This window comes from Hippoglossus hippoglossus, chromosome 13 (assembly GCF_009819705.1).
Source record: "Hippoglossus hippoglossus isolate fHipHip1 chromosome 13, fHipHip1.pri, whole genome shotgun sequence".
In the NCBI taxonomy this organism is placed as follows: Eukaryota; Metazoa; Chordata; class Actinopteri; order Pleuronectiformes; family Pleuronectidae; genus Hippoglossus; species Hippoglossus hippoglossus.
Genome location: NC_047163.1, coordinates 18,799,454 through 18,825,263, shown reverse-complemented (window position 1 = coordinate 18,825,263; position 25,810 = coordinate 18,799,454). Strand labels below are relative to the sequence as shown.

The 25,810-nt window shown below is 39.7% G+C and overlaps 1 protein-coding gene across 7 annotated transcripts in view; it reads left to right on the top strand.

Annotated features, from left to right (window-relative positions):
- Nucleotides 1–25,810, top strand: part of usp32 (ubiquitin specific peptidase 32) — a 51,185-nt gene that overhangs the window by 10,398 nt on the left and 14,977 nt on the right. The window contains exons 2-17 of one of the 7 annotated variants that reach the window (XM_034605289.1): nucleotides 2,851–2,978; nucleotides 6,545–6,650; nucleotides 8,984–9,102; nucleotides 10,631–10,790; nucleotides 15,958–16,089; nucleotides 16,276–16,383; nucleotides 16,645–16,760; nucleotides 16,850–16,912; nucleotides 17,137–17,220; nucleotides 17,356–17,417; nucleotides 17,576–17,678; nucleotides 19,015–19,201; nucleotides 20,196–20,377; nucleotides 21,019–21,153; nucleotides 22,713–22,830; nucleotides 25,256–25,410. In XM_034605289.1, coding sequence (XP_034461180.1) covers nucleotides 2,851–2,978; nucleotides 6,545–6,650; nucleotides 8,984–9,102; nucleotides 10,631–10,790; nucleotides 15,958–16,089; nucleotides 16,276–16,383; nucleotides 16,645–16,760; nucleotides 16,850–16,912; nucleotides 17,137–17,220; nucleotides 17,356–17,417; nucleotides 17,576–17,678; nucleotides 19,015–19,201; nucleotides 20,196–20,377; nucleotides 21,019–21,153; nucleotides 22,713–22,830; nucleotides 25,256–25,410 — 1,958 coding nt within the window. Of the gene's footprint in view, nucleotides 1–2,850; nucleotides 2,979–6,544; nucleotides 6,651–8,983; nucleotides 9,103–10,630; nucleotides 10,791–15,957; nucleotides 16,090–16,275; nucleotides 16,384–16,644; nucleotides 16,761–16,849; nucleotides 16,913–17,136; nucleotides 17,221–17,355; nucleotides 17,418–17,575; nucleotides 17,679–18,984; nucleotides 19,202–20,195; nucleotides 20,378–21,018; nucleotides 21,154–22,712; nucleotides 22,879–25,252; nucleotides 25,411–25,810 lie in introns of all 7 variants that reach the window. The other 6 variants (XM_034605283.1, XM_034605286.1, XM_034605285.1 and 3 more) reach the window with 6 other exon arrangements.

Here is a 25,810-nt window from a genome sequence, read left to right as displayed (position 1 = left end):
GTCCTTAACCCTCAATAATAGTGAGGAAATACTACCAAAAAAAACCCTATTGGGAAAAAACATAGAAATCTCAGAGAGAGTCACATGTGAAAGATTCCTCTCCCAGAACGAACAGAAGAGCAATAGATGCCGCGTGTCACATATTTCAATGTGTGGGATGGCTTGAAGATGAATTGGTTAAAACAGCAGCTGATCAGTATTCTTCAGATGTTCCTCATGTAATAAGTCTGATATTTGGTGTCTTTGTAGTCACAGTGATTAGAGTGGTGACTCTGTACTTTGTTCTAGAAAAACAGTGCTATAAACTGCTGAACATTACTTGTGTGCGTGCATGGGTGCATGTGTGTGCGCGCCTGGCAGGTGTACATGTCTCTGCAAGTTGGGTAAGCTTCATGTTTACGCCATAAGGACTCTATTGCCCTCTACAGGCTGGTGTCAAAACAGTTTATAACCACATGAAACTGACTCAAATTCTAAAAATAAAAGTAACATTTTTGCCACTTATTTGCCAGTGTGTGTGACACGAGTTACCTGTGTTACTTGACCCTGTAAGCTTTTAGTTGTTCTTATCACAGGGGCGCTAAAACAAACCATTTTAACTTCAATGAATTTGATAAGAGACGTGCAGCATATTGTAAGCAGCACAGATGCTTGTCAGCCTTGGCACATATTGCAAAGGCAGGACAGTGGAAGTGAGTCTGTGTTCACTCATCTGCTTTACTGTTTAATAATTCATCACATCCTGTGTAACCTAAAAATATATATGTATGTATGTTGTATACTGTTGTGGGCTCCGGGTTCTTTCCAACAGGCTACTGACAAGGCTAAGTTATTTACATTTGAGTTGCAAGGTCAGTTCTCAGATCACAGTGCTTTTTCTAGTTAGCATAATTTGTAGAGTAGGACTGAAAAGTTAAATCTTACTACACAGTGAGTCATTACACCAGCTTGAAGCTGGAGGACTGTTGTGTTAAGCCCATTCTATATCTACAGCAGGTAGAGTGGACATATATTGACTTGACATAATGAACTCTGCAGAATATCCACAATTGGGTCCGGACTTTGCTTTTCACAAATGGACAACGCAGAGAGACATTCTCTGCTGAGACGCATTTACAACAACACAGAAATCGGGTGAGGGGTGGTGCAGCAGACAGAGTCTGGACGTAACTTATAAAAACGCCTGTGGAGATCACATACATTTGTTTACAGCACATCGACACTGGCGTCAGCTCTTATCACCAAAAGCTCTGTTGACATCTTCATCACTGTCCTTAATGTGTATGGCTCTGCCTTTTCATCCTGAGATATACATTTTTGTGCTTGTTCAATGTTCGTGGCGTCATCAACATGTCCATTGGCTCACGGTGAATCCTGCAGAGGATCCACAGATCTCCTCTGTGTTCAAATCGGCTCATTTTGAAAGTTTTTATTTGGGGGACTGGCCAGGAACCAGGCATATATGACGTATGATATTTTTTTGTTTTAGTGCCAACAAACACTTAACTTCAGTCCAGACTGGAGAAGATTAGAAAACTACCGCTAATGTGATCTGAATGTGTAATAAACTGTGTGCCCAAAGTCATCCATCTTCGTTTATAGTTATCCTGTCTACATTACAGCAAATAATATCTAACTCCATTAGTCTAATAGTGTTATGAAATCATTGAGGGTATGAAATGGCAAAAAAATACATAAATTTAAATGCTAAAATGTCTCATTATGTCTCATCATCAGATCAAATTCTATTAAACAAATAAGAGCAGCCAAGTCATATTTGTTACCACACATGTGTTATCATGAATGAACTTATTTGTATTGTTTGGTATACATTTGTAATCAAAATTGTCATTTTTTTTAAGTCAGTAGACCTGTTGATTAATCACGTTAGTGTTTTCAGCTCTATTGGAATGACCCGCACATCTCTACCAGTTCAGCAGACAGCTCAGTCTATAGCCGCTCATGTAACTGGAAAACTCCATCAGTGTTTGATTTGGATGAAGAAACAAAAGAGCTGCATTTTTCGCTGCAAGCTCTGCACACAACATCCACCTCACAAACAATCAAAAATGTACAGTATATTGTAGAACAGTACAACACATGACAAGGAATAATTATAACATAGGGTACCGGAGCATTACCACTGGCCAAGTAAACAGGCAGGTTTCGAAAAGGCTCTGCACTTGTATGACAAATGTGAAATATGAACATCCACAGCTAAATGGTCAACTATGATGGCTTCAATTAACTCTGACCATTCGTTATTATTCATTCTTTCTTATGATGGTTCATGTAGTGGCTGAGTTTCAGCTCTGTGGGAAAAAGATGGATATTGGATGACTTGTTGGTGGTTTAGCTGTGGTGGTTTTACTCTAAAACTGTAAACCTGACCCATCTCACTCATTAGTCAACAGTGACCAAAGTATGGTTAATAGCTCATCTTTAATGGACTGTAGGTAATTTTGTGTTTGTTTAAAGCCATAAAAATGTAAGACCTGAGTACATGTGCAAGACTAACAGTTACATTTATTAACAGTTTTACCCATTTCCTCAGAAATTACAGAAAAAAACACTTTTTCCTGATTAAACCACAGACCTCACTGTCAACAACTCTTTACTATGTCAGCTTTTTTTTCACCTCACTGTAAAAAGTATATGAAAGATACATTATTATATCCAGTTTAGATTTTTGCTTTTGACACTCCTCATTTCACTATAAAGATTATATTCACCATTCTCTCATGGAGAAATAAAGCACTGTGTGACATCACATACAATTACACATGTTCTGTGAAAAAAAGTTGAGCACCTCTGAATGAATTCTCTCTTCTGATCATCTCTCCTCTGTAGTCACTGATGTGGAATTGAAACGGCTGAAGGATGCCTTCAAGAGAACCAGCGGCCTCTCCTATTACATGACTCAACAGTGCTTCTACAGGGAAGTGCTGGGAGATGGAGTTCCTCCTAAAGTTGCAGAGGTAAGCCCCATTGTATACTTACATTTAGCTGAACAGTCAATATGAAGAGTTTACTTCTCATGAGCAAATGAAATAGTTAGAAATTATCCCAGAGACGCCCAGAAAAGACGATGTTAGTGGAAGTGAGTTTCTCTTTAACTCTAGACAAACTGGAGAAGACTCAGGGGTTTTAAGTGGATGTATTGTGGGACATGGGGATCACTATTGGTCTGAATAGGAGTTCCCAGAGAATGTACTGCCAGGGTGACAATGGAGACATCAGCATTTTTCACCTAGAACTCTCTGTGTCGTTCTCTTTTAATTAAGGTGCAGTCATCCTCTGATAGTTTTACCCAGCACAAAGCTCTGCATGGCACTCGAGGACTTGCAGGTCTCATTAAGATGCATTTTTACTTCCTGTTATCCTGTTGAAAGAGCATGATAGGGACAGGAATTAGACAGCCAGGGAGCAGTCTTACGGGATCTGTCCCATAGGTCCTTTTTAAAATCAGAGTTAGTAGTTAGTATCACTGATATAATTATAGTATGGTGAAAATGATAACACAAATACATATGTATTGTCTCGATGGTATGTTAAGGATCTCTTAATTAAAGCAATTTTTTGTCACTTAAAGTTACAATACAGCTGTTTATTGTCTGACATAAATGTAACCTCAGCTAGTGCACATCTCTGGCCAACATCAGAATTTACACACCCAGAGTTACAGTAGATCAGGGCTGCATGATATATCGAAAAATCTATCGTCAACGCGATATCAACGTGCGCGGCGTAAACTAAGTCAGTGTATGGAGCTGGAGGAGATGGCGACATGCTTGGTTTGGCTTGACTCGGTTGGTACAGCGCGAATGATAGAGACACAGAGAGGAGCTGTAAATTATGAACAGGGCCGGTAAAAACTGTAAAAAAAATAACCCAAATGAATGGTATGAAAAGACCCCAAATTAACACTATAGGTGGACTTAGTAAAGCTGTGCATGGCTCCCTGGGTGTCTGCCCCCGACTTGGCGGCGCTGCGGCCGGGCTGTGGAGCTGTCTGTCGTCTCTGTGTCCGTAGACAGGAACCGTTTATGTTAATTTATCGCAAGTCATATCGTCATCGCGATATTAAACAACGTTATTGCATATCGCATGTTTTCCTAATATCGTGCAGCCCTACATTAGATGACTCTTGTAATTGTATCTGACTGAGCTGTTTGACCACATGTTTCAATTTCAAGTTGAAATGTTAATAACTAACATTGTGGTCATCTGGCTATTGTTGGCAAATTGCGAAATATTTACGGGGACAATGTGCCCTCATTGTATTGCCTATAAAACTGTGGCTCAGAGGGTAGAGCGGTTGTCCTTTAAGCAGAAGGTCGCGGTTCAGTCCTAGTTTTCCCCATTCAGCCGACGTGTTCTTGGGCGAGATTCTACCTTTTGTGGACGGGGCTGAATTTCACGCAAGGCAGTGCATCGCTTTGCTGTGCACAGCCTCATTATACTACGGCAAATTTATTGCCTATAGTTACTTCTGTTAACTAAAACAGTGTTAGAATATCCCCACAGCAGAAGAAACCATAAGCTCATGGGGGCTGCAGACCATGAATCAACCAGGGCTTCTTACAGCGCTCAGTCCTTCTGGACATAAATTTCCTTTAGAGTTCATCGACAAGGCCAGTGTTAGTCATCCTGTCCTCCCCCATCTCCTGCCAGAATCCTTAACCACTATGCTTACTTCAGTGAACATTACAGCTCATCTTCCCTCGTCTTTCTCTCAGCATCTTTCTCCTTCTTCTCCTCGTTTGTCACCATAACAGCAGACAGAGGTCCAGATTTAAGGTGACTGCTGCACAGTCCGATATTTAAAAGAAAGCCTAATCACTTAGCCAAGAAACAGATGTTATTTTTAATCTTCCAGAGCAATTTAAACATAAACTAGATCTATCATGTGTTCAAATACATTATTTTGATTATTTTTTTCATATGATGCTATACACAATAATTTGTATTGGGTGAAAATAGAATCAGTGTTTCAAACAGCAGGGGCTCAGATTTGGCTGTAGTGTCACTATTTGTGTATCTACACAGTTCGATTTACTGCTTTTCTTTTGTACATTACAAGGCGTCACAAAGGATGTTTTTCTTTTACAATGATTTAACATTTTCGAGATCTCAGCACCACCTCATATTTTCAGTTAGACCCCTTTTCAAAACTGATTGTTTAGCGCTTATTACATATGTGAACACACGCAAATTCGTCTTTAATGCTTCCTGAGATCCAGTCCCTTAGACCCCTTAGAGGTGGTCTGGGACACATGTGGCCTCATTCTTTTAGCTGCATGAACGCAAATGTGTCCTGGGCCTCATATGAAGGACCGCTCACTCAGCTGATGTCTCTGACCTGCAGTTTCATAATAAAATCAAATGTATTTTTACTCTGCAGATAATTACAGACCATTGCTCTTCTTAGTGACCATTTGGGGGGTAACGGTACACAAAAAGTAACGGTTCGGTACCTACCTCGGTTTTGAGGTCACGGCTCGGTACGTTTTCAGTACAGTAGAAACAAGGAACAGATAACAGAAAACACTAAAACTGATTTTTTTATAAATTTGATATTTGAATAATAAAATGAACTGGTCACTTATTTTGGTGGTAGTGAAATGAAAGAGGTTTCAGAATCAGAAGGCGACCAAATGCTATAGAGGAAATAACCTTTTTCTAGTTCCCTAAAATTGATAAATCATAAAACTGTCCCACATACACTAGAAGTGAAATTCTGCCTACATTTGCCCATTTTAGTTGGTTGAAGTGTTTTGGTACTGACTTCGCTCAGAGCTCCACAGTAATGCAGCATTCCCAAGGAGCCAGCCGAGATGGACTGAAAGTGCGGCTGATGGCTTTGCTCATGCTCATAGGCAGAAGCTGGCACTGCTGGTATCTTGGTTGGTTGCCCTTGTTAGCAGACAGAGCTCTGCTACTCTGACTTTGTTTAAAATATGTTATTAAATATTGACACATCAAATAGTCTTGAATGCAACTTCAGTGGCTAGACGATAAATCTTCCACAATACAATCAAAATGAGACTTGAGGTCACTCGGTTTGATATTGAACTAGCTTTTCCAGCTAAAGATTAACAATGATGCACACAATATGTAGGAAAATACAGAAATACTGTAAAAACTCTAGGGGAGTATAATAAGATAGAAAAAACCTTCATCAATGATTACTCAAACTAAAAAGGAACTTGACAAATGAGAAGAACAAGTGATCAGAGTAAACAAAGGCTGTGTGGTGTTTTTATCACTGACCAGGTAGAGATAACGTGTATATGTAGAGAAAGGGCGTCTCAAAGTGGACTTTCCTTTGTTTCACTGACTGAGTATAAATAGATTTGAAAACCTGCTTTACTCTGAGGGGATTCATTTAATAAAGGTTGTACACGCTAGAATCACACATACTTCAAGTTATTATATTATAACAAGTTATAATAGTCTATTAACTGTGTATTCAAACAGCAGCAGCAGAGTGTGAAATAGTTTGTCTGATTCTCACACTGCCATGTGTTTTGTTGTGGTCTAGGTTATTTACACCTCGTTTGGAGGCTCATCTAAAGGGCTACACTTCAACAATCTGATCGTGGGTCTGGTGCTTCTGACCAGAGGACGCGATGAGGAGAAGGCCAAATGTAAGTTGCTTATGATGAGTCTGTTGACGTATTGTTACCCCCATATGTCAAATCTGTTGCCGTCTGAATGTTTCTGATCAACATCTTCTGTCTAAATATCTTCTAATGAGAATCTGACATGAACAATATAAATCATCCAGTGTCCTACATACATTCAGCCATAAAGTCCATATACTGTTTTTTTCCATTGCACGTGGGTCTTGTTTTTACAAAAAACTGAATCTTGATAACATATCACCAACACAGTTGTATGATGGAGTAGCATCAACCCTTTTTTTTTATCATGAGCGCCACCTGGAAAATCTCATACTATGTTTGGATGAGCCTGGCGCTTTAATCCAGAGAAGCCAGAAATATTAATCTTTGACATTATTGCCCATCTATCTTTAAAAAACAGAAGCAGCAGTAAAAGAGCCTGAGTTAGAGAAAAGAGTTAACATTATTACTTTTTATGCAGTTAGGGTTACATTTTTGAATGGATGATGAAGTGTAAAAAGTGTGGAGTGCTTTGTAGAACTGACGTGGGAGACCTGCAGACTAACTTTTCCACGACAGGATTTTGTTGCAACCTTCTTCTTCATTAACGATTTGTAAAATCATCATTAATATTATATTTTCAATACATTTTTCACAAAGCTTTTAGAGGGCAAACAATGTGAAATTATAGTGCCAACATCAGGCAGATGGTGGCGCTATAATTTCATAATTTTATCATTTCAGGCCAAAAGTGTAAAAACCACCCACAATATGAGTCTGCATGACTTGAAAAATGAAACTTATCTTAATCTCAATGTCTTCAACAAAAATGTCCATTAAACAATAACAGCCATTCCCATGGCAATTTGCTAGATTGTCAAACGTGACAGACTCAACAGTAAATGTGTTGATCGTCTTGTGGGACTTAATGGGAAAGATTGATCAAAACATTTCAGTCCAAAAAACTTCATGAAGTCCGGGCTTAGCAGGAAATTGGCCATAACTCAAGTTGTCCTTGAACAATCCTGATTAAACTCAGTGGGTAAAAACACCACTGGATCCTGAGCTTTCTAACCAATACACCTAAAATTCCAGTTAAACTCTTTTCAAAACCAATAAATCAAACATATCGCACAACCAGGAGTAATTGTAGATGAAACAGGGCAAGTATTTGCTGTCGAGTTAAAAATTGTAGCTTCCTGCTATAATTCCTTTTTTTTCTTACTTTCTGTTCATAGAAACATTTCACAGTTACGTTTCATGTGAACATTGAGTGGGAGCCCCTCTTTGTGTCTGCTCAACTGATCTGTACAGTGGGAGTATAAAAGTGGCTTGTATGCAGTAGACTCTTTTTCAGTTTTCTGCCTGTGTTCCTGACACAATTAGATCTGCAGATTCCATGTGTGTTCTCACTACTTCTCTTCAAGGTGCACTGCCGTTACACCCACTTCCCCCTGAAGCTAAAAACAAATCTGATTTGTTTCAGAGAAGTTCCATATTTTTGTGTCAGTTTGGCCTGGCAGATGACTCGATAGGTTCAGAGACATGAATCCGAGCTGCAGCTAATTCAGAATGCTTTGCTGCTGCAGTTGGGAAGAAAACTCTTCTCTGTTATTGCTGAGTTGTTCCAAAATTGGATTAAAGCTGGTGAATGTTCTTGTGTTTGGAGAGAGCGTATCCTTTAGCGTTCACTCACCCTTAGAAGTATTCAAAATGCCTCTTGGGAATCAAAGTTAACTTTTTACATTTTTATTTATACAAAGACATTTTTTTGACGTTTTGTCAGTGAACTCGATTTTTTCTCACAAAGTTGCTCATCTTTTGTACTGATGAGTCAAACAGGAGTGAAAATACTCAAACTGTCAATCATCCTACGTCGTCCTTGTAAAAAAACTGAACAGGATGTGTTGTTTGAGCCTGAGACACACAAATTAACTGCAACCTCCCAATTATAACTAACAAGTCAGACATTAAGGCTTCCATTCTGTTTGTGTGACTCAGATCCAGGTGTAAATTAGTAGATGTGGACTTCACCATGTTTCAAGAAAGTTTTAACCTTCAAGAATGTAATAGTTATTTTATAGTGAACAATATTGATTGTATAAAATGTTCTTTCCATCTGACTGTTCATCTCGCCCTCTCTCTGTGTCATCCTCATTCTTATTCAGACGGTTGTGGTTGATGTGTTGCAGACAGTCTAATCCATCAGGACATTATCCACATAGCTTCTATTATCATTAATACTGCTATGTGCAAGTGGCCTGACTTCCTGTGATAAAGCTCATCTCTGACACTGTGTGTGTGTGTGTGTGTGTGTGTGTCTGTGTGTGTCTGTCTGTGTGTCTGTGTGTTTACAGACCTCTTCAGCCTGTTTGCCAGTGATCTGGGCGGATACGCTGCCAGAGAAGATATAGAGGCAGTTCTCCAGGTCCTGGATGGAGAAGTTCCCATCTCCCTCAAGAAATGCTTCAGCGAGGTCAGCAACACGCACCAGAACACATCTTCTAGTCAATATCTATCTAGACTGATAACTAGAATATCACCACAGTCTCTTCTGGGGTTGTATCATTGAGTTAGATTTTATCATTCTAATGGTATTTTTTTTGTTTCATGCTCATAAAACAGATTTTTGTCAGAGATGATAACTAAGTTTGGTTTTATAGCAAGTTATTATGCTGCTCATTAAAATAGAATAGAGTCTTTCAAATTAATTCACTACAAACTATGAAAAACACAGTGTAGTGAAGTGAAAATCCAGCCCAGATTAGTCTCACACTGATTTTATCATTAATATATTACATTAGATGCACTGTATTGGTTTGTCAGTGTACTTAGAGTGTGTAATTCAGTGTAGTTGTTATCCCTTAAAGGATTTGTTCACTCAATCAGCTGTGGTTTTTACCTGAGTCAGCCTCTGAAATTTTACAATTCATGTTAATGGGATTTTATTTAGAATGCTCAAAGTATTTAAAGTATTTCAATGTGTTTAGGTACTTACATACAGCTTAGTAATAACATTGTTACAGGAGAGTTATATCTTAGGAACAGCAAGGTAGTACTAGTTATTATTATTACTATTGTTATTGTACCAAGGCACACACAGATTACATAACATATCCCTTGTCTATTTCACGATTTTATGGTTTTTCACACGATGTTGAAGAAAATATCCAATATTATTATTGTGATCGAACATATTTATCTTTAACTTTAAATTCTCTTTGTTTAGGTCTTCAAAGGTGTCCTATATATATATATATACCCTTCTCTTACAGTTTTTGAAATTAAACCCCGATAAGCTTCAGTGCTCCAGTACCTTCTGCCTCCAACCACATTAAATATTACTGGAAGCAGTAGTTGGTCTGTCAGGGAGTAATTACAGGGCTGTCTCTGGACCAATGATTTTCAACACAGTGTGTAACCGATGATAATTACAGTGGGGATTGAGGATTTACATCCATCATATTAATGTAACATTAATACGTTTTCATATTCAAGCCTCCTGCAGATTTGTCCATTCTCAGTATTCTGTCAGTGGTGCATTTAAATACTGATGTTTCTGATATAACACTTTGTTCTCCTTCTAAAAAACGGTCTACTTTGAAATTAGATGAAAACTGAGGTGAAAGAAAATGAGACGTCCACAAAATCTAAAAAGAAGATGCTACATGTGTTTGTTTTAACTGCTGTGCATTAAGATTTATTTGACATGTTTTTGTTTTTTTTGGTGCTTGTGGCGTGATCTTTTGTCACGTGCTTCTGTCAAATGGCCTTCGAATGTCCCAGAGCCCAATGTCACCCCTTCAAACGATTTGTTTTATGCAACAGAAAAAGATTAAGAAATTCATATTACACTGTTTCAAAGAAACAACAGAAACTGTTGCATATAAACCTGATAATGAATGTGCAGCGTGACAGGAACACAGAACAGAACACAGGCAGAAAAAAATGGGGATGATGTCAGATATAGACCAACCTAATAGTGTGATCGTGTGTTGTGTCAGGGTGACAAGGTGAACTATGAGCGCTTCAGGAGCTGGTTGCTGCAGAATAAGGAGGCCTTCACTTTGTCCCGATGGCTTCTCTCTGGAGGAGTGTGTGTCACACTCACTGATGACAGCGACACACCCACCTTCTACCAGACCCTGGCTGGCGTCACACACCGTGAGTTCATAACCACACAACTTCTGGCTTTTGATGTGAAATATTTGTGCAGGAAGTGATGACTTTCATTGACACCAATAAAAACAACTACCAAAGTGGGGGTGAAAAGATTTTGGTTCACTATGAAACTGTAGCAGGACAAATTAGGAAATATGGGGGTTGTTTGACGGCAAACACTGATGGAGATACATAATGCATTAAAACAACTTAAAATATGAACTGCTATGTTATTAGTCTATGCACATCAGATAATTGCATCAACCATACAGTACCAAACCAAAGTAGATCAGTATATGAGTCATTAACTCTCATAAGATGCTTTCAGACATGCACTGAATCTTTCGGAAGGGCTGTATGTGAGAATGCAGATGTCTGAGTTGGTTGCATGTCATCCATCTTCAAACACATTAATAGATACCTGATTATCAATAGTTGTTTTTATTTCAAATACTGACAGTGGTAATTTCATTCTTTCTTGGTTGTTACGATACATGTATAGGTGGCCAAGTGGTGGATGCTCTTCATTCATTCTAGTTTAATTGACCTATTAATTAATCAGTGTTCAGTTCAAATGAATTAAGGTTATATCTGATTACATCAAGTGAATCAGAGAGTGAGTAAATTTCACACAAGCATTTTGCCTTCATTTTTTAAACTCCCCACTATAATGCTAGCAGCTATAGCTTTCAGGGCTCTCTATTAAACCAACACTCATTTCTGTTGACTGCTGTCTCCAAGTTCTAAACAGGGCGGAAAATGACCATTCAATTATTCTAGTGGGGAAACTACTGGCAATAATGAGGTAGAAATGGCACCTATGGACCCAAGCTGCAGCTGCACAACCGGATTAAAGCTGTTCTGAAATCATTTTAACCTTGTATGGAACATATTAGTGTTGCACAGTACACTAGTGCTGATACATTATCTGTGTGCGTGTGTGTGTGTGTGTTACAAGGAAAAAGAAAAAAAAAACAGAGGTTGTTATTGATACTGATATTAGCCTAGCAGTTAAAGTCTATACCATATAAACACAATTCCCCAGGTAGACCTTGCATGTTGTACCCCTCTCTAACTCGCTCTTATGGATGAACCAAATTAATACACCTGGTTGTCATGACATAATCATTCCAATTCAAATAACTTTTTTGGCAGTTTTATTATTAAGTTCAGTGTTGTCTTTATTATTAACATCCATTCATTTATGACAGGTCACGGATTGAGTGTTCAGTGCCACATCAATATTGCATTGTACATGAAGGAATCCAGTCAGTGACACAAAGTGAGGTCTAAAGATTCTACATTTAGGGAGAAGAGAGCATTGTTATCAGATCGGTATTTGGTATTGGCAGATATCCTGAGAACAGGCATTCATCTTCACATCTGTGCTGAAACTCAGATATTGTTATGGTTTTCAGACATTAGCCAGCCCCAGCAGTTGCATGTTTCTAGAAGGCACATAATCTATATCTTTACAGTGTTTCAGTTCAGAAATATTTGCTTGATCATGCTATTGCATATATGTAAGACATGTAGATTTGTAAGTCTTCCATTTATTATCAAAATTCCCTACGTTTTAAGTACCATACATAATTAAAAGTTAGTATGTGGGAAATTATAATAAAAACATACATAGATAGAGTTCATCTTAAGTTGCAGGCCAAGTAAATTTAGCCAGGCTTTATTTTGCCAATTAAGGACAGAGGGCTGGAAAGAGCCTGTCTTGTCCAGAGAAACTGGACGCTGCCTGTTAATCTGCTCCCAGCTTATCCTCTTAACTTTGTGTCTCTGTATGTTTGTGTGTGTGTGTGTTGGAGAGAGTGACTGACACTCTCCTGGTCCATGACTCTTGCCAGAAGAGGAACACCAAGGTTGACTCATGGCAGAGCTTATCACAGTGAATCCTCTATGCACTAACTTGCTAGCTTCTGACTCTGTCACAATATTATCAGTGTAGAAATCCGTGGGAATATCAGCTTTCTGCACAGGATAACAGTTTGTGATCACGGCTACTACAGGGACTTTACTATGATACATGCTGGCTGTGGCGACACCTCTCTAAGGATGTTCCCTGGATAATGGTATGGTATCTCTGCTGCCACTCGGAGAGAGTCGCACCTCTAGGTGGGTATGAGGTCAGCAGTGCACCTGAGCAGTAAATTGATGGAAGAATTTGTGGCCACTACTGTTCTTTGAATGTCATTTTACCTTATGACTGACATTCATGGTCACTTGTGGAAAAAGACATTGTTGGAATAGTTTGTTTGAGTTCAGGCTCAAGTTCCTGTCATCTCCTTTCAACCTTTTTAATGGACTTAAATTAAAAAAAACATTTTATCTAATAGTGTTAGCATTGGTTTAAGAACTTACAATAAACAAGAATTTATACTCTTTATTTTTTATTTTTGTTAGACTTATGAGTAGGACTGGAGAGCATAGCTTTTTGAATAACAAATTGAATGTTTGTAGGACCTAGTGCTGAAAGTTGATTGCTTATCTTTTTGGCTGTTTTACATTGCGTTTATTTATTAGGTCCTTGAATTCAGCCTTTCATTCGGTGCCAGCACTGATACTAAAAAATCTACCCTTTACTCCCTACTTGTGAGGCATATTGCTCTTTTCTGGGAAACCATAGTGTGCTTACAGACCTATGGCTGAGTAGTCAAACATATTCTGATGTCTTGAGTTCAAGTCACTCATATACCGCCAATGCATTTAAGATCCTTAAGCATTTGGCAAAGTGGATAGCCAAACTCCAACTTTAAATGCAGCCATAATTCTACAGGTTTGAAGACCAACAAAGAGGGACAGTGATGTAGCCTTGAGCACTGCACTGATGAGTGTAGAGGCAGGAACAACCCTGACATGGATGGATGTACTGTAGGAGATCCACAGTCAGGATAATGAGTTTTGCAGAGTAGCAGTCAGATGGATGCACAGCCGTCATTCGGAACGTTCAGCATAACAAACAAACGTATTTATTTTCCTATTGGTCTGCTAGTACTCATCAGTGACAGATTCAAAAAGATTCCGCAGTCATTCCCTCGCTGTCACTGATACTCAGGGCTTGATACATGTGATTTTTAGCCTGAGCTTTGTTCTTTAGCACTAATGTGTGGGTGATTGTCCGCTTGTTTTGAGAGTTCTTACCTGCTTTTTTGCTGAGTTAAAAATGTTCAACTGAACTTTGAGAACTGAAGGTAGTCTCTAGTGCTTGCTCCCTGTTTGAGTCCATAATCTACAATATTTTATCAGTGTCATACTATTCCCTCCCCCTTAGGTTGTAAATGATAAAATTGGTAAATGCTCCCTCCTAGTCCGTTTAAGTTGAAACATCTGAGCCAGGAAGCAGAGTTCAACCAAGGCCGTTAAAGGGGATTCAGTGCTTCCCAGTCAGGCAAAGGTCAAGTGCAAATCACAACCGAAACAAGAGGGGAACATCCCTCTTAGGCCGTCCATTCTTCAGGGTTCTGGTTCACCTGCAGTTGGCCTTAACCAGCATCATCATCCCATCCGGGAAACTGTCACCAAAACCTGCTACAAGCACTTTCAAGCTTTCAGGAAGCTTGCTTTATCAGCTCACAGTAAATACCTGCCATGAAACACCTGCCATTTCATTTGTGTGTCTGTGTTTTGACACCTGTCATATGTATTGGCTCCATGCCAAAGGCTAACTGGTTAGCTCCAGAATCCTATTACCCTAAGCTGTGGATTAGCATGTTGGAAGGGGGAGGCTGCTTCATTGAACCTGGCAGGGCTTCATATGCTATATTGGTCTGATCTGTATCACTTCAATACAAGCTGAGTCAAATATTCCACACAGTGGCTGTTACCTAACCACACCTTGGGTTTTCCATGGTATCATGACCGCTGCCACAGTATAAATAGGTTACGTCATCTGTTGACTTCATCACCTAACCAGGGTGTTTCCAATAAGGCTGCAACAAAAGATTTTAGTTAGAGACAGACACTCATCATCAAAGTTCAGTCTCTGCAGATATTCAGTTAACCTTGAAAAAGACACAAAGCAATCTTGACACTGTAGTAACTGTTTATTTAAATGATCAGTTGACAGTAGTTGTTTATTCATCATCTGTCAACCTACTGATGATACAGGTGTATTGATTAAAACACTATCCTTTTACCACACACCACACCATAGGAGACTTATAACAAGACAAGAATAACTGATATCAAAGCCGAACCTATGAAAAACCCTGACGCATTAATTAGTTGATCCATTCATTGCCATTGTCATGTTTGTCATGTTGGAGAAGGTGTGACAGTGGACGGTCGGCAAAATATCTAGAAAAGTTTGTGGATCAAACTGAAGTGATTTACTGGACTATGATGGTTGAGAGTAGAACAGAGACCAGCTTGGTGATCACAAACAAATCCCTCCAACCCCATCACCACACTCTGGTCTGTCAGAGGAGACACATTGGTCTCCCCCTCAGGTGATCTGCTGTCTGTCAGCAGCTACTCTGTGATGAAGAGTGTGTGTCAGTGTGTCATTGTTGTTCTCCTTATCCCCACCAGTCATCAGCCCCAGTCTTTGATGAACACAAGCCCTGTCGCTCAGGTTTTCTCACTGCTCTGCACTTAGTCCATTATTAAGTTTTCATGGCACTGTACCTTAATACTTAATAACACTTTTCTCCATTTGATGCATTATATATTTCTACTGTTGACCAACTCATGTGTACATGCACTACATGACGACATTTAACATACATCTTGTTATTCTTTATTTTATTTATTAATAACCATTTGGCTGGGGTGTTGTGTTTTCTTTGTGTAGCTGTGCTGTTATGATGACCAGTATTCTTTAGACATGACGTGAATCTAGAAGTTATAGTTATGTATCTGTTTTTACGAATACTTTAAAAATTTAAACCAACAAAATGATATGAGATGTTATAATATAGCTTGTGTCTTGTGTACAGTTTATACAGTCTATCAAGTGCATTCTTACTTGGTATTAATATCATTCAGGAGGCCTCGTGAATTTCTGCATAATCCTAAACAAAGACAAAGAAAACGTTCTCTCCTTCTCTCCTTTGATTCCTGAACAACACAGTGAAACAGGGAGAAGTAATCTTTCTGAAGGATGCTGCTGCAAATTGTATTCTTCTGTTTCTGATGCTTCTCCTCTCCTTCTCTCCTGCAGTGGAGGAGTCGGACATTATAGACTTGGAGAAGCGCTACTGGCTGCTGAAAGCGCAGTCAAGAACTGGCCGCTTTGACTTGGAAACCTTTGTCCCACTGGTCTCTCCACCTATCCATGCCTCTCTGAGTGAAGGTTAGACTAAATTTATTCAAATGTATTCCTCACATGCTCCTTGTCGTACAAGTTTTTGGATTACACACAGATAGAATTTAGAGCTACATGGTCTTATTCTGGTCTTTATTCTTTTAATCCATGCCCTCACCAGTAAATACAACCCTCGTAATACTGTGTATAAATATAATCTGTCTTATTTTCCAGGCCTGTTTCACGCCTTTGATGAGAATCGGGACAATCACATCGACTTTAAAGAGATCTCTTGTGGACTCTCAGCATGCTGCAGGGGGCCCATCGCTGAAAGGCAGAAATGTAAGCCGTGCTTTGGTTTTGAACCATTACAGATAAATTCATCCCAGAGGCTTCACATAATGACACCAAGCCTTTTTATCGTTACGTGTGTTGTCTGTTTCTTCTTTGTAGCTGTTATCTCTCAGCAATGGAAGCATATTGGATTTCCCTGCTAATAGACTATAGTGCATGGTCAAGGCTTAAAATAAAGCTTTTGAGGCAGTGCTGTGCTTCATATCCACATTTGTATTTTGCTTTGACATCCCTTTCTTTCATTGGCAGTTTGCTTCAAAGTGTTCGATGTGGATCGTGATGGGGTTCTGTCTCGAGATGAACTCCATGAAATGGTGGTGGCCTTGCTGGAGGTGTGGAAGGACAATCGCACAGACACACTCCCTGTAAGTTTACATCCGTCTGTTCATTCGTCCGCAGGATGTGATCTGGTGTTTGGTGCTACTTCATGCTGATACATTGTGTAACATTGCAGGAGCTGCACAGTAGCGTGTCAGACATCGTTGAGGGTATCCTGAAGATGCATGACACAACCAAGGTGAGACACAACTCTTTTTGACAGAATCATCTTTGATGCAGCTGACAAGAAATTTATATTTTTGACCCCAACATATGACATTGATTCCGAAAACGTCAACACCACATCACACTGGGAGCTGCCCAGTACACTTTCAACAACCAAACAGCCACAAGCTTTCTTGTCTTACCTCTAAACTGGTGTCTGGAAGCTACTGACCTTCATGTTGTTTCACCCCTCACCAGCTGGGTCACCTGACTCTGGAGGACTACCAGATATGGAGCGTAAAGAGCGCATTGGCCAACGAGTTTCTAAACCTTCTTTTCCAGGTCAGTAAAGCCACAAATTGGTTAAGTTTGACTGACTATGATGATGATGATGATGATGATAGTAATAATATATAGTAATAGTAATCATAATAATTTCTATACTATGGGTGTGTTTTCTGCTTGTTATTCCTCTAGGTTTGCCACATAGTCCTGGGGCTCAGACCTGCGACTCCTGAAGAGGAGGGACAAATTATCAGGTACGTACATGTCCTAATTATTGACAAATTACAGGTACACAACTTTAAGGAATAAACTGTTTGACCTTATGATCTTTGGTGTTTGGATTTCCGTGTGTGTGTGTGTGTGTGTGCGTGTGCGTGTGTGTGCACGTGTGTGTGTACGTGTCTGCCTGTAGAGGTTGGTTAGAGAGGGAGAGCAGACATGGGCTGCAGCAAGGCCAGAACTGGTTCCTCATATCCATGCTGTGGTGGCAGCAGTGGAAGGACTATGTCAAATACGTAAGTCAAGTTTGTATATGTACTGATAATAACACTGCAATATATCCATTTAACAGATGTTGTCCTTGTCTAATGTCTCAGCCAGTGTTCTGTGTCATACAGTCTGCTGTTCTGTGCCTGGTAGCTGATAACAAGGATTCAGAAAATGTGGTGCTTTTATGATTACAACTTGTTAAAACATTTTGAAAATAAGTTCTTAAGTGTAAATAGCTGGTTTGGGATGCAGGAAATTGTTATCATTAAGTTCCACATTTTGGTTAGAGGAAGTATATGTTTTTTCCTACTATTCAGACTGAATTGCAGTTTTGTTTCCGCTGTGGCTCTAACATCCCTCACATCTACATAATTTTCAGTCAGCAGTGGCACTTTTTTGAAGCAGTTGACTATTTAAATTTCAGTCAAACTACTATGCAGATTTATGAGTTGTTCAACAATTTCACTTGAGTCCGAAAGTTTTTGTCATTTTTGATTCCCATGGTTCTTTCTCTGGTACAGAAGGAAAGTGTACCATAGATAATGAAAAGTTTCTCGTAGATATTGAAATGCATGTTGTTTTTATTGAGTCGAGGTAGGGAGGGTAATCCTTGAAGGTCCGACTACATCTTGAAGATCATTTGACATCAGGGTCTCCTGTGGCAACAAATGTGATGCACGTCGTTTTCTAATTGGTTCATTCAGATCTTGATTGACCTTGAGTTGTGCTGCAGACAGAGTTGATTCTTAATCTGGTTCCCAAAATGTAACTTGAAAATGTTTCCTCTGACTGGCTGTGGCCACGCTTTGCCTTTAAACTAGCACCATCTCTCCTCGCTTCCCTTTGAGGCTCTTTGTCAAAGTACTTGGCTGGTTGCTTGTTTTTTTTTTTTTTTGTATCTTGGAGAATTGGCCACAGTTCTTGTGTGTCTCATTGTCGTCTGTCTCCTCATTTGATCCTAGACTAATTCCATGATGCTGAGTAGAGGGCTCTTTGTTCTTCTTGTCTCTGAATATAGTTCTTTATGACTATATCTCTGTATGTAGGCCTCTTTGTCCTGCTGCAGATTCATTTTGGGAGCAATCAATTGTTAATATGCATTGTTAAAGTAGTGTGTCCCATTTTAAGAGCCTTGTTCATTCACAGATTTCTGGTACTCCTGTAGCTTTTAAAAGTGCCACTGATGCGGTTTTAGATGTTACTTACATACCAGTTTATAAGACGAGGTTTATAACTGCTTCTTTTACAATAGCCTCACACTGGGACAGAGGCAGTGACTGTCATAAGTGCAAACACCACATTAATATCGCATATCACTTTAAACAATGACAGGGCAGTCCCTGCTGTTGTCTTCCTGTCCAGGAGCATAAAGGCATCGTGGTGGAGCAGCCATCCATCCTGAGCTCACTGCGAAGTCCGATGGCCACAGCCGCCATAGAGCCTGCCCCTCCGGATAGACTGGGAGGACTGGGAAACTTCAGCGCTGTCAGCCCCACTGAGGAGAGGTCACCTGATGCTGTGTCCAGTGCCTCAGAGGCCACAGAGACTGGTCAGTCACTTCACATAACAATTACTCTGAAGAGATCAGAGACACATGACACATCTTACATGTCGGTTCAACAGATCCCATACTAAATTGTTTCCAAGACTTATCAATGTAATTGTCCACATTTTGTTACTTTAAAAAATATGACCCAGTCAGATGCAACTGTTAATACATTAAGACCCAAGGCGCTGAATAAAAATACCCTCTATAACCTCAGCATTGTTTGAAAATAACTACCTAAAAGCTGGGGGGTTTCTGAAGAGAGGACAGAATTGCCAACTTTTACAAAAAGTAAAGTAGTAAAAAAAAGTGAGCATTCATGAATATTTAAAAAATACATGAATAAATTCATGGAGATCTCCACTTCTTCCTCCCCCTCAAACACGTCTCTTACTGACGGTCAGCAGGAATATCGTCTGGGTCTGAATATTCTTCATTGTTATTTTATCATTGATTTGTCAATGAAACTCTGCTGTAATCTGCTTCAACTCTGAAGAAAAGCCGGTCTTCAAAGTATATACACACACATATGTTGCATCAAGTATATCAGACTGCTGTAACGGACACTTAAATTCAATCGGTCTCACAAAATAGAGACAATTATTTAACATTACATTTAATTCAGCTTTTCAGTGTTCCTGAATGACATGCATTTAATATAATTTAATTGGATCAAAACCTTAAATGCCTGTCATACTAAACTCTCTTGTTTTAGCTTGTTTAACACTGTTTTCACTTTCTGATGAATTCCTATTTCATTGACTTTGCTGTTCTGTCGTGCAATATCAAGTCATCGCGAGTTACTGTAAATTAAACAGTTCCCGCAGAAGTTAAAAATCCTTTCAGCTCCAATGAAAGGCTGTTCATTTGAAATATCTGCAGGGAAAATAAACCGCAAAGAAGAAGAGTAGTAATGAGTGATTATTAATAGTGTTGTTTTAATATGATTTTTCCCATCTGTGTGTGTGATCTGGGTGCTTTTACTCCTGTGTCCCAGCAGCCCTGAGCCCTCAGGTAGCTCCGTCCGCTACAGAGAGCTGTTTTGCCCGTCAGCACAACGTATCAGACAACAACAATCAGTGTTTTTCTGGAGCCAATGGACACCTCCCCTCGCAGGTGGCAGCACAAAGACCTGGAGCTATCGACAACCAGTCTCTGGTCACCACCGACCCCATGAAGGCAAGGAGTGTGTGTGTATGTTGTTGTTGAGCGAGTCCTTCTTGGTCTGTTGCATTAAATAAAAAGTGTACAGTAAGTGCATTAACTGTCCCAAGCATGAACTGTTTGGCTTGTTGTTTACTTTCACTTTGAAAGCAACTTATATTACATATTGTGAGAAGACTGGCTGTCTGTAAAAAGCAGTAGCATCAATCTAGAGCTTTTCAATATGTAAAAAAAGAATATTTTATGTTGTTACAGTGGTTTGTGTAATTATTTACTGCTCCAAAGATAGTTTGAGTTTTAATCCTGACAAACTGGTGCTACATCAGAAAATCAATGTTCCGCAGTCAGGAGGTAATCATGTTGCACAGATCATACATCACATTCATTATCTCTGGCACGTTTGAAATATGAGAACAGTGAAGCTACACAGTTTCAGAGAAGACTCAGAGTGTTGAGCGTTCCCTCTGGGTTTGTGTACTGAACCAGGCTCATCTGTCCTGCAGCTGTTGCACGAAGCATGCATTGAACACACAGTTGTGATCCTGATCCTTTGACAATAGAAGCAGATCTCACAGCTTGTTGTTCTTAACAGCATTTGCCTTCAGCACATATATAACAAACCAACAAGTGTCTTTCTTTCTGCTGTGCCCCTGCAGGCCCCCACGTTAACCATGGAGGGTGGCAGGCTGAAGCGCTCCCGGCAGCTGGTGCCAGACTTTGAGACGGTGCCAGAGCCGGTGTGGCGGGCGCTCTACCACTGGTACGGTGCCAACCTCAGTCTGCCGCGTCCGGTGAGTGAAGACAACTAAAGAACTTATCTGTGTCATACAGTACTGTCAAATATTCAATACACATGAAATACCCTGAGTGTGACGTCAGAAGAAAATGGCCGCCGTGTAAATGCACATGTAAAAACTCATTGAACACAGTTTATTTTCTCAGTGAAACAGCTGATATTTTAGAAATTATAATGAAATATTAAATTGTAATGTTTCTTAGTTGGAAATTCTATATCTCTTTTCCTAATTTCTTAATATATTTGCTCACATTTTATAAAGGTTCCTGTTCAGATTGACCTTTATCTTTACATGACTGTATACATTATAATGAATTCTACTGTGTCACAAGTGCAAGGGAATGGGTCCCAAGTCCAGACAGACAGGGAAGGTAGGTGAGGGGTTAGTTACTTTAGTTACAGCAAAAAACGTACAAGCAGGAAGAACACAACTGATCTGTGTTCTGAGAAAACAGGAGACAAAGCTCTACAAAAGGCTGAGACACTGACAAATTAAGTAAAAGAAAAAAACTTGCAGGAAGAACAAATCGTGAGGGGAAAAATCCTAGATCCGCCACTGGTTTGATAGGTTTCCCATTTTACCAATCACGTGCTTTGGTACATCTTCAATTTGCTCAAAGTTGGTCATTCCTAAAAATGGGTTGTTTTTGTCTCTGTCCCATATCAGTGTGAGAGTTAAACTGTAAGAGAGAAGAAAAGGGAATACAATGTCTCCACTATGAATTCTTTAATAGTTTTGGGACCAGCCCTGTCCGTGCATGGTTGAGCAATTTATATTTCTACGGAGAGAGAAATGCCACCTAACCAAGACTTTTGGTTACCAAGTATCCTAATGCCACTACTGGCTAAATGTCATAAGAATGCTCATGACTGGATCCCCTTAGGGTGCTTTTACACCTGAACTGTTAATTCAGTCAGGGTAATGAAATGAACAATGAAAACCGGTCTGCTGTGTGTGTCAGTTTATTTGGTTAACTCGGGCTGGTGTGAAATGTGTCATTTGTACACTGGTGCAGTCTAAACAACTGCACCGTCTGCTCGAAGAAGGGTTTCTCTGGCCAGCTCCAGCTAAGCTCTGGTGCACGATCAGCACATGGATTGTAGGAAATGTGAAGGAAGCAAACTTGTAAACATGGACCATGATTTAACTATGATAGCACATGGATCAGTGGAGCAGAGGTGTGTTGTGAATGTGTCCAACTCTTACATGTATTTAGATCCTATTGTAAAAGAGAGTGAAACATAGTGACCACACAGCTGCTGATGATGCAAGATGACAGTCACCAAAACCATGAACTATTGAGTTACCTTAGTCCATGTCAGCTTTTGCTTTATTTGAACAAAGTCTCTGAGATCCAATTATATACCATAACTAAAAGGCAACATTGTATTTTATTTTATTTGTTTCAGCCAAGTGAAATAAGTACAGGAGTGAAAGTGACAAAACCCTGGTCACATGTTTCTGGCCTGATCCGTGCACTCAGTGGTTTCATGTAAAGTAGGGAAGAAAAGTTGTCGTGCAGAAACTTGAAACTTTGTCTCTCACCCCTGCAGGTTATCCTGGAGAGCAAGACGGGCCACGCAGAGCTGGAGCTCTTTCCCCGCTACGTCCTCTTCCTCCGCCAGCAACCAGCAACGCGCTCCCCACAGTCCAACATCTGGGTCAATATGGGTATGACCAGCCTGCGAATGTTCCCTCCGCATATAAACCCCCCAAGAGGTAACGTAAGCCTGCAGCAAGACCAGAGCAAGCCGTCAAATGCTTCACTGAGCAACCCTGCATCCCCCGTTTAATCCTCCTTCAGTGGACTGATCCAGCTCAGGCAGCGCTCTGGAGTGGGCTTGAGAATGAACAGCCCATGAAGGGGAATTACTGCTTATCACTATAAAAGATGAATAATTCAAACTTTCCAGTCTTCACAGACCTTGCCATTCACGTATTAGTTTTGACAATCCTTGTTGTAGTGCTCTACAATGATAGCAGTATTTTAAGTGTTATACTAAAATAATGAAAATGTTTAAACCATATGGAAAACACATTGGAACAGAACATCCTGGATCAAAATTTCTGAAATATCTGTTCTCATCCTTTAGGATTTGGACATTAAAATCACTACCTTTGCTTTTGAAATATTGAATCATTGCACTCACTCACTCTTGTTTTTCCCAAATTTTTATCATGTTTTTACAAAACAACAAAAAAGTATCCATAATTGACAAAAGCAAAAACTTCATCCCATGTAATTTCAAACACTAACTGGCCCTTATTTTGAATACAAATTGACATTTCTACAGGTGGAAAGACTGACATTGTAGGAGGGATGTCCGTTACCTCAGATGAAAATCTTTTCTGTCGTTCATCATCAACCTGCCCTCGTCCTTCCTAGTCCCTTAGAGGTGGAGCTACAGAAGTGCACCAAAATCTATGATGAACCAGATTATAGAAACTCCACCAAAAGTAGTTTTAATCACACACATTCTGTTCATCGTTCACTGTGGCCATACAGGTAGAGGGCATAACTCAGCCAAGGTCCAACAGTGTCTATGAAATCACATTTTAAATTCACTCGATCAGGATTTTTATCAAGGTCCATGAATTATTCTCTGAGAAATCAACACAAATTCTGAAAAACACCCATCTCACAACGTTTAAGAAATTGAAAATCTGCCCCCTGATCTGAATCCACACCAATATTCAATGTTCTTCCTCTGGTCATGCCCCACTCCTCCACAATATTTCATGAGTGTTTTTTTGCGTAATCCTGCTAACAAACAAGGAATCAAACGGACAAACAAGCACAGATAGAAACGTACAGTAACCTCCTTGGTGGAGATAATGAAGAAAACTTTTTCATTTCCCTTTTACAATAAATACATTTTATATAGAAGAAAACACTAATACAGTACCATTCAATCAAGTTGAAACAAATTGTACACACTCATCTAGATATATGAATGATCCATGAAATTGGTGCATCAAAAAATGCAACGTTAAAGAAATAAAAAAATTGAAGCAACAAAGATTAAGCAAAACCACAATTGAATAGGGGGCATAATGTTGCTGAGCATTCATTTCCTGTCACATTGTTTCATGTAGTTTGCTCTCCACCAAATTAAGCAATTTAGTAATTATTCACAATGGAAGTTGTAAACACACACCCACTCACTTCCACAGTAACTGAAAATGAACGTCTCCTGGGTTTATTCTTATCATCCCTTTGCTTGACATCTAAATGGATATTATGGACAAGTATGAAGTGAAAATGCGTAATTGAAAGAAGAAACAAGATGACAAAGCACTAAGCAGAGACATGCAGAGTTGCTCCAGTATAATCAGATTGTGGATGGCATCAGCACTCAGCAGGAGAGCGCTGATCCAAATCCTACCAACATATCAGCTTTCAGGCCACAGACCTGAGTCCCCAGTGGAGCCTTGTCCTCCACCATGACTCACTCTCTGTCTGAGCAGCTCCTTGTCATTGCTCGGCATTTAGACCCTCGCCTGACATGTGGTAAAGTATCAAATATAAATCGAACAGCATTCAAAAAGAGCAGAGGATGTTTTCCTGTAGTGGTATAATTGAATGGCAAGTCTGTGTTGATGGTTAAGACTGCGTGATGATTTACACTTTGTAGCATTAAAAATCGAATATTTAAACAATTAATTTAATCAAATCTACATCAATGAAATTAATCTTTTGTATTGATTTAACAGGACTAATATTGATTGGTTTGCATTTGATTTAATCCGATCTTTGTCCACTAAGTTGATTGACAAATCAAGTTTGCACTGACTGATAAAACTGCCCTTTTCTTGCTGCTTCCTTACAACTAATCCTCAGTCAGCTGAATGCTGTCGTTAGTATCCATGTTCGTGTGGGTCAATTATGTCAATGATTACTTGCATCTGTAGGCATCTTCTGTGCATAAGACCATGATTGTGGTTGCCATAGCAACCAATCCGATTTAGGCATGTACTTTAGTCATTATGATTCGAGAAAGTTTTAAAATGCAGAAGGATTTTATAATTGCAGTTGGTATTGTCTACCCATTACAAAGACAAATGAAAGTCCTCTCTTCTTTGTACAATCCAGCAGGTAATGTTCCATCCCCCAATGCTCCTCTCAAGAGGGTGCTGGCCTACACAGGCTGCTTCAGCCGTATGGCCACCATCAAGGACATCCACTTCTACCTGTCCCAGAGACTCCGCATCAAGGAGGAGGACATGAGACTCTGGCTCTACAACAGTGAGGTGGGCCACAGAGCTGTCACTACATTCCCCATCACATGTACTGGGGGTTTCACACATCTGTTTTGTCGTATATTGGGCTAAATTAGCTATTTATCAGCCTTTATTTGGTACAAAACTTCCCATGGTTGTTGATGGTGGGTGCAGGAGGGATGCAAAGGTCAGTTTGTGTCCTGTTATGGTCTCAGCTTGGCCCCTTTAAGTGGTCACCACACCACACGCCACTCCCTCACTACTACTATACTGCAAGGCCTTTTACTTTGATTTGTTTGCACTACTTCTACTACTAATCTGATTAAAGGTTAAGGTGTACAACATGTCAGCCTCCATAAAGAGGAACCGCTCTAGATGTAAATATAAAGGGGCCATTCTAGGGTGAAGAAAACATCACAACCCAACAATT